Source organism: Cucumis sativus, chromosome 6, assembly GCF_000004075.3.
Source record: "Cucumis sativus cultivar 9930 chromosome 6, Cucumber_9930_V3, whole genome shotgun sequence".
Lineage (NCBI taxonomy): Eukaryota > Viridiplantae > Streptophyta > Magnoliopsida > Cucurbitales > Cucurbitaceae > Cucumis > Cucumis sativus.
The window spans coordinates 10,459,137-10,468,289 of NC_026660.2; the positions used below are offsets into that span (position 1 = coordinate 10,459,137).

General features: G+C 32.6%; 2 protein-coding genes and 1 non-coding gene across 4 annotated transcripts; 1 reads left to right on the forward strand and 2 right to left on the reverse strand.

Moving 5' to 3' along the window:
- The first annotated feature begins 2,657 nt into the window (after positions 1 to 2,657).
- TRNAV-UAC lies at positions 2,658 to 2,730 on the forward strand. The gene has a single exon. It is a non-coding gene; the product is annotated as a tRNA-Val (tRNA).
- Positions 2,731 to 3,138: 408 nt separating this feature from the next.
- On the reverse strand, positions 3,139 to 6,336 carry LOC101222012. 2 transcript variants are annotated; one of them, XR_004217610.1, is made up of 4 exons: positions 6,195 to 6,336; positions 4,954 to 6,119; positions 3,595 to 3,696; positions 3,165 to 3,516 (listed from the first exon to the last, which is right to left on the reverse strand). XR_004217610.1 is itself a non-coding variant. In XM_004145721.3 (3 exons), the coding sequence occupies exons 2-3, from the start codon at positions 3,675 to 3,677 to the stop codon at positions 3,390 to 3,392; spliced, it is 210 nt and encodes a 69-aa protein (XP_004145769.1). In that variant the 5' UTR covers positions 3,678 to 3,696; positions 4,954 to 5,244; the 3' UTR covers positions 3,139 to 3,389. The 2 variants fall into 2 exon arrangements, 1 of the variants encoding a protein (XP_004145769.1); XM_004145721.3 differs by lacking the exon at positions 6,195 to 6,336 and having other exon boundaries at positions 3,139 to 3,516; positions 4,954 to 5,244.
- A 1,216-nt stretch (positions 6,337 to 7,552) lies between these two features.
- On the reverse strand, positions 7,553 to 8,671 carry LOC105435797 (cyclin-dependent kinases regulatory subunit 1). Its single transcript, XM_011658741.2, is given in 3 exon segments — positions 7,553 to 7,874; positions 8,438 to 8,498; positions 8,619 to 8,671. Coding segments are annotated over 3 exon segments (270 nt in total). The 3' UTR covers positions 7,553 to 7,718.
- Between the last annotated feature and the right edge of the window lie 482 nt (positions 8,672 to 9,153).

Here is a 9,153-nt window from a genome sequence, read left to right on the forward strand (position 1 = left end):
TTGCAACTTGTTAGAAGGTGGGGATTTATTATATGCTTCCCCCACAATAGCTGAAGTGAACCCTTTAGAACAGTTGCTAAGCTTTGGGTCTCATGTATGAGTAGAAATTCATCCTACAATCTCCCCCCCATCTTGTCTTATGTACTTCCCTTTGCATTTCTGCTAACTGAACTTGATTCCACCGACCATACCATTGATAGGAGCTTTTGTTGCTAATAAAATTTGTTATATTTGTAAGTTATTTAAAATTTTTCTGTACGTCAAATTATTCATAGAAGCTTGTTTACAAGGCTAAAATACAATTAGAATTTAAGTGATATGTTAAATTTATCTGGGAATGAGATCACGAAGATGATGTGAAAGAGAAGTGAGTTGAAAACGGTGGAAAAAGAACGTAATATGGGTTAGATTACAAATGGAAACCGAAGTTCTCAATCTAAAAACATGAGTTTGAGAGTACAACCCGTTACAATCTGTCAGAAAACACCATATTACTGTTAAAAGTGTCACCCGAAGCAATTATCCAAACAGAAAATAAAACTTAGTGACATTATTGTGTTTGTATCCATCACATTCGTTTCACATACAAAAAAAATCAAATAATATATCATGTCAAAGGAATGGAAGAGAGGAAAGAGAGGTTAGCATTGATTCTCTTTGCATTTAAACACATAAAGTTGATATCCATTTGTTCATTATAACTGTATGCTCAATTATTTTGCAAAACCTATAGTGAGGATGATTGGGCGAACATCTAATAATATACTTTTATAGGTCAAGCTTTTGAATTAATTTCATTCACAGACTTAGGTGAAAGTTAGGAAAGCCTAACACATATATGTGTATGAATTGCATTTGTTTAGGGATTCTTTTATGGGTCCAAATAAAAGAAGAAGGTTCATGATTAGCACATGCATGTTGTATCAACCCTAATCCCCCATCTTATCAAATATCAAAACTTTAGTACTATGTAGATTTTACAGAACATAAAGGAAAAGGGCCACTATTTTAGAACATGATTTGATATTGACATTATTCATATATACACACACATATATATAGGTGAAAACATATGGCAGACTTACTGACAAATGAGAAGATGACAAGTGGACACTTTGCAGTTGTAACATCTGACAAGAAAATTAAAATGTTTGGTCTGGTTGGGCTGGCAAAATGCAATGTAAGCAAATCTTAATAATCTAAAATGGGAGCAATATTTGGTGTATACTATACTATCTATCTTAATTTAATTAGAAGTGCTACATATTTATATTTATTGAGCAATACCAACTTTCTAACTTCTCCTCCATCCATCACATTTATCAAATAACTCTCAATCTTTTTCTTAAGAAAATATATTCATACTCCTTTCGTCATTAATTGCTTGTAGTAACGTATTATAAAAGTTAATAATGAACAAAAGAAATTGATACTACAGTAGTACTAATTTTTATCACAATCTTTCCTTTACTTTATATCCGCTTTGTAATTAGCTCCATTTACAAGAAACTCAATCTTATAACTAACCAAATTTAAGATATATTAATCTCATACTTATGTAAAGAATTTAGAGAATAAAATTAATGTTTAGAAAATGAAAAGAGGAAAATATAATAAAAGTAAACTAAAAAGTAGAACCGACAAAAGAGAGCGGTTAAAATAAAGAAATTAGAAGAGGAGATAAAGCGGTTGAAAAGTAAATGGGTACAACCCGACCCACTACTGCTCTGTTTTGCCGTCTAATTGTTTCAAGGGATAGTTGCAAATTTAGCCATTAAATGCAAAATAATTAAGTATATAGCAACATGTTAAAAAAATTACAAATATAGCAAAATTTATCAAATTCTATCAATAATAGAAGTCTATCACCGATAGATCATGTTGTAAATATTGATCTATCATTGATAGGTCATACAAATCTATCAGTGATATAAGTCTATCAGCGATAGTTTGACTATATTTGCAATTTTTTTAAAATGTTGTTATATCTTTAATTATTATTTCTAAAATGTCATCAATTATAATTACCCTTGTTTCAATACCTGACCATCATCTCTCAAAACCCAACCCAAATAACTCCACCTTTTTCTAAACAAATATTATTGGTTTTAAAGTAAAAAGTGCATTTTTGTTTTAACAGTGGTATATATTTTTCTAATTCGTCTGTGTTTTTGTTCTTTTTGGAACAAATACTAGTTTATATCGATTTAAATCTTAAACGGGTGATTGTATCAATTTAACTTGTCTAAACAAAATATAATGCACGCGTTTAAATTGATATAAACTCTAAATTTTCAGGTATAATTCGAAAATTTTCTTATTTATTTTTGTAATATCCATTCTATTGAGTTTAAGCAGCCATCATTGGTTTAAGAGTAAATATCATTTGGATGTTTTATGTTTTCAACTTTATTTGATCTCTTCTTTTCTTCAACTTTTAGTTTGGTTTTGTATATATAGTTCACGTACCTTTTTTTTTTTTTTAGAAATAATCAATTTTTTTGTTTAGTGCATCCTCTTAAAAGTATGGACAAAAATAAAGGTAAAATTTGAGAATATGTAGTCTAAGAATAACATTTAAACTTTAGTTTAAAAATAAAGTGTGAAATGCTAAATCTTGACGTTTTATATCTTTACAATTGAATTACATTCAATGAGTTGCTGTGGTGTAGTGGTTATCACGTCAGTCTTACACACTGAAGGTCCCCAGTTCGATCCTGGGCAGCAACACTTTTTTTAACTAACAAATTGTTTCTTCAAAGTTTACAAGAAACAAGGTAAGGTAAGAATTAATTTTTATTGGAGGATGGTAGAAGCTTGAATCTTTGTCAACTTCTAGTAAAAATGAATACTTATTTGGTGAAGTAGAAAGATCAATTTATAAAATTGTGCTATAAATTTATTTAAGTACAAGACCAACTCATAGGGATGGATACAATTGAATGAATGTCTAATACTTTTAACCCTATATAAATTACAATTGGAATAAAATTTTAATTTTGGAGATAACAATATAAACAATGAATATAAGTTCATAGATTCTCAAAACACTCTATTTTGATATGATTCACCAAACTTTTAGTTTCTATTGCCCAATTGACAAATCTCTAACTTTGATAAAAAGTAAAAGTATATGTATATTGTTAATCTAACTATATTTTAAATTTACATAAATATCCATAAGTTTGTTGATATATATCCATGAAATTAAAACCCCAATGCCTTTATAAGACATCAATATTTTAATCTACAAAGATTTGATTTGTAAATCAAGTGAACTACTCAACTGTTTCTCCATAAGAGAGAAGAAGAAAAATTCACGTAGTCTTCTTCTACATTGAAATAAACCAACAGATAGATTTGCAAAACCAAGCACGATTCAAAAGAAATCACTTCTTGGTGTAAGTTTGATGGTCGGGTCCAACGTCTCGGGAGCCAGTGTTAATATAAGGACCTCGAAAAGTGGCCTGCGGCGAAAGCGGCTTTGTCGGATCTATAACTGGTTTTTTCGAAGACCTGAATCGTAATCCTTTTCAATGTTAACTTCTCCAAATTCATCCATTCATTAAAGGAATGAAATTGTCATTTACTTACGCCATGTAAAAGGGAAATGCTAATCCAGCAGATGCAAAGGCTATCAGCCCAACGGCAACAATCAAATTCCGACGCCGTGTCATCAAGTTTTCTATGAGTGAACTGAAAAGAAATCTATAGAATGAGTGACAATTTCCATGTAATTCAATCTAATCTCACCTACTAATTCTAATTTATTGGCCAAAGAGGCAAAGAAATGAATTTATCATTCGATTTGGATAACTTCAAGAAAGAGAAAAAGAGCTACTACCCCTACACATAAATGGTACTAATCATTGGAATAGTTTTCTTGCTTGATTCGATGATCCTCAATACAGAAGAAATAGTTCAAGAATTACTAAATATTCTCCTATAGGAGTGCATCCAAAAAAAATGATTTGATCGAGTACCGAGGAGTCAAAAACTAATAGTAATATAAAGGTGAAGTATTTTTAAGCAATTAAAAAGTTGATTCAAACAAAATCTAACTCTACCATCGCCAGGTTAAGAAGACAAATAAATTGGCAAATACTAGATTGCTTCCTCCTTTTTTGTTTTAATAAAGAACAGGTATTCTGGTTTTGAAAAGTTCAACAAAAAGGCCTCAAGTGCTTATCATCGGCTAAAAAGAAAAGAGGAAAGAACAAAACACAGGAGCCAAGACAGTAAGGAAAAGACTAGAAACATTTAGATGTATAACTGTAAAGGCAGACAGCAATTGATATTCTGTAAACTTAACCTGCTACAAAGAACTTTATCATACAAGAAACTACCAACCACCTTGAGTTGACAAGAAGAAGAGAAAATGCTTTACAGAAATCAAATCAAAATTTATCGCCCACACCCCACAATATGAATTGTTTGAAACAAGTGTGTCAGATACTCTAACTTCGAGAATATCATAATGAACAAATTCCATAATTAATCTACCCAATATGAGATGAGATTATGTGAAATGACAACTTCTGAAATCCTGCAGCATTCTCAATTAATGACCAAGAGAGCTAAATAAGGATCCACAAGTACTAGAAAATCATAGCACTTCCGCAGCTAATCTTAAACTGAGAAACTTAAGCCTCAATCTCCATGGACACATACGCAAATCCAGATACAAAAGAACAGATGTTTGAGCACAAAGCAGCAATTTCTTCCGCTAACTAACGCAAATTACAAATATCTGCCTAGTTTGTCCATAATTGATAATGAAACTCATACATTTAGCAGGTACAAAATCTATCCATGCGGCGAGAAAAACATTAGAATCAAAAGAAACAAATGGAAATTAAAGCAACACCAAAGGAATCGAGAATGAATAAAAAAAAAAAAAAGTAAAGTAGAAAAAAACCCTAGATGAAAAGTAGAAGAAGACGGGGAGCTTACCGAAGGAATTTGGGGATGAGAGGAATAAGCGAATGAAGTGAAGAGGAGGTTCTTCAAAGAGAGAACAATGGGACCTGATACGGAAATTGTTGATCCAAGGGGTTCAGCCCTAAACCATTCCAAGCCCCGGCTGGAAATTAAATTGTAAATACTGGTGTAAAAAAGCGAACCGGATTGGTTTGATTTGGTTCGGTTCGATTGGATCAATTTTCATTAAAGTTCGTATTGAAGAAGAAGAAGAAGAAGAAGAAGAACATGATAGAGTGCACAATCCAAAAAAAATAAATTCCACCAATATCCAATTTATTTTTTTCTCAATAAATTTCATTAGACCAAAAAAACAATGGGAAAGAGGTTCTTTTAGGAGGAAAGACAAATTATTTTAATCAATTTTCTCTCTACTGTGTTATTTTAAACTATACAAAAAAAAGACCCAAAAAGTAAAAATATATTACTTCTTTTAAACCGTTACTTTCTCGTTCATTGAAATTTGTTGAAACCAATATTTACACTTTTATCTATGAATTTTCTTAAAATACTCACTTTAGTACATCCTAATTGTTCACTCTTTGTTTGAAAGAATGGTAAATGAATAAGTTTCTATAAATTTTGAAACATACTTTAGTTTTAGAAAGAATTTTGAAAGATGCAACAAAATTACTATTATTATTATTTAATTAATTTGAATTGAAAAAAAAGATTTAAATAGAAAAGAATGTTTAAAAGTATATAAACTAAAAGAAAATATAGAAATAAAAATAGGCTGGGTAAGGAATTTGTGAATCTGATTACTGAAAGAAAACATAAATGATATAATTTATCTACTTACCATGAACCAGAAATTTGAAATTTTAAACTTGCAAGATTTAAAAACTCTTTTGCTTCTTATCATTCAAGTTATAAAATTGTTTGGGTATAATAACTTTTGATTCTCTCCCCTCGTATTTATTAAAATGATAAACAAAAATAAAAAGGGGATTGGAGCGGGAAATTTTGTTGGCCATAACATTGACCGGCTCACCAAATTTATGACTAAAGAAACCTTTACCAGTCATTGACACTCTCGCCAAAACCAAACCCCCACCGAAACTCCGATCTATATCGTCCAAATTCCCATCATGTCAACGCTCCACCGGTCACCGCCGTCCAGCGCCTCTCCCGAAACCCTAACCCAATCCAACAACCAAATCGATCAACTTCATTTCAACGACGAAGATGAAATCAATCTCCTGAATTCCTACCTCCAAATCTCCAGATCCGAAAACCCCACCAAGAATTCTCTCCCCACTCTCGATTCTCAGGCCTTCGACCGCCTTCAGACCGCCGTCGGCCCCAAATTCTCCCACTCCGTCATCGCCGATAAGCTCCACCGACTCAAACTCCTGTACCACAAATTCGCAAGAACAAAGTCCTTCATCAAAACTCCTCACCAACGTCAGATCCTCGACCTAGGCCGCAGCATCTGGGGAAAATCCCCCACACCTGTAACAAGAAAACCACAGGTAATTTCACCTTCAAGGTTACTTTCACGAAGAATCAAACAAAGATCAATCACTAGAAAAGAAGGGGTTGGGGTTGATGTTGATCTGAAGAACTTTCCTGTTCTTGTGGCTGAATTTTCTCGGCAGTTTCCGGGGAATGGGGTGTGGAGAGATGGGCTGAGGAGAATGAATGAGAAGAATTTGAAGGATATGAATGAGAAATGGGTTTTGTTGCATATTGAAGGGGCTGAGCTTAAGGCAAGAAGGGCTGCTTTATTGAAGGAGCAACTTAGAACTACAGAAACTAATGAAGATGTGAATTAGAATTAATTTCTGATTTGTACAATAGATAGTTACAGACAGAGAGCATTTTGTTATTGTCAATGTTGTTGAGTTCTTCCTTGTATTTTCGATTATGAAGTAATGGCAGAACTTAGATTAGGAGCACTTGTATTGTATGATTGTATTGTTATTAAATCAGCATGGTCAAGATTTGCTGATCATTTAAGTTTGAGATTATTTTTGTTCTTTTTTTCAAGGCTCTAAACAAAACAGAAAACAGGTTCCTATTTAGAATTTCGACTCAAAGTAATGATGCACTTAATAAAAAAGTTTAGATTGGTGCTACTAATTTTTACTAATTCAACCAATAATTTTATTGGATAATTTTCATGAAAACCAAATCTAATATCTTTGAAATCCTACCATTTTCGTCACAAAAAAAATTGGCTCATGCGGAATATTCTTATTTACCATTCATTAGTTGAACCGATAGCATTCATCTAAAATTTGAAAGAGATATAACCTTTTCAATACCCAGGCCGCTGAGATTCATTTATACTGTTCCAATCTCTTTGGCCTAAATCATAAACCAAAGAATTTAAAACAAATTTCACACCATCCAAATGAGAGATGTATGTGGCAGCAAGCAGTTCACTAAAGTGGTACAAATTCTCAAGACGGATGTTGCAAAAATGAGAAACTAGCATACACTCATTAAAAGAAAAAGAGCACGATCATGATTCACAATCAACAAAATCCATCTTTTGTTATAAAAATAATAGAAGTCACACACCATAAAAATAATTCACCTCTGTACAGAAAGTTAAAGATCAAGATCCATAAAACCCATTTTTACTTCTAAATTCAAGGAACCACAGTGTCCGGCAAAGATACGGAGCATATGCATATATATATAAGCCTCCTCTACAAACATACAGAGTTCAAGGTAAACATAGAAACTCATGCATATTTACTAAGCAAGAGAACCGTAAAATGAAGCAATCATTTAGCAGCAAGTGCATTTTGTTGAGTGCGATTCTCCTGTTGCTGTTGGTAGTTCAGGGGCCTCCTGAATAGCATGATATGAGGTTCGGGACAATGAAAAGCATAGTGCACCCACCCACGACTCTGCTGGACTCCAATTGCACGCCATTCATTCTGCACATAAGATTAAAGGTCTAAGAGTATAACAAAATGCTTCCATGAAACGAGTAGTAAAACAGATTTGGAAAGCACCCTTTTGTTTAGAACAACTAACTTGAGTTCAATAAGAAAGCCAAGAAAATCAAAGATGATAATGTTCCTATGCTTATGCCCAACAGAAGCGTCCATTGCTCACTAATTGCATAGAGGGAATTGCACAATTGGCAAATCAGAAGGGATTTAGTCTAATGAATAAGTCATAAGCCCTCAATTCTCAATCCTTTTTCATATAACTTCTATCCGAAATACTCAAAAACATCGTTTCAACTTCATGCAACCATCAGTCAAATCAAAGAGAGAATATCAAGATCATATGAAAATATAAAAGATTAGAAATAAGGGGAAAAATTGTCCACATAATAATATCTATTTCATAGGGTCTCTCAAGAGTGATACCTAAACAGGAAATAAGAATTCAACTATTGAACTAAGTTTCTTCTCAATCAATAAGATAATTCTTCCTTTCGTAACAAAATCAAGACACATAAATTTGAAACTAAGAAAACAAAATTGCTTACTTCCGAGAGCAGACGATTCTTAGGAAACAACTTTGCCACTTCGGGTGGGAGAACCACGTGTCTGCACCAATCAATCCAATTAGACATTGAAGACAAAAAAAATGACCACTTCCAAATCCAAACAATCCTTCAAGACAGCGAGTAACAATGGAGTTGGAAACTGAGAGTAAGAACACAATACCTGTACTCATAAATGTCGTCGAAGTACTTCTCAGAGTACTAAATCTGACCCATCTATCACTGAGTGGTATTCGTCTTGCAGAATACAACGAAGCGGATTCAATGGTTTTGATCGCGAAAATGAAGCAACGTACGAATAGTGAACTTAAGCCTCAACGAGGGCTCCAGAACCCGATGAAAGGGCATATTATTTATATAAATACGCTCAATTTGAAGTAAACGAAATTCAAAGTCGGCCGATCATTTTTTGCCACATGTATCGCAGTAAGGAATTTTTTTTCTTTTCAATTTTGTACTTTAAAGTATTTTAGCGGATGAAAAAGTAAACGAAACTCATATTTTTTACTCTTCCCTAATGGCTTCTAAATATGTTTGTATATAACTTTCAAAAGTTTAACTTTTCAATGTTGTATTAACACTTCACATTAATTTTTTTCGATTCTCCAACGAACTTTAAAAAGGCATAATGAGCAAACTAGTTTCACAATTATTGCAGCTTACTTAAATCTAAAAGAAGAGTATAACTTGATGGTAAA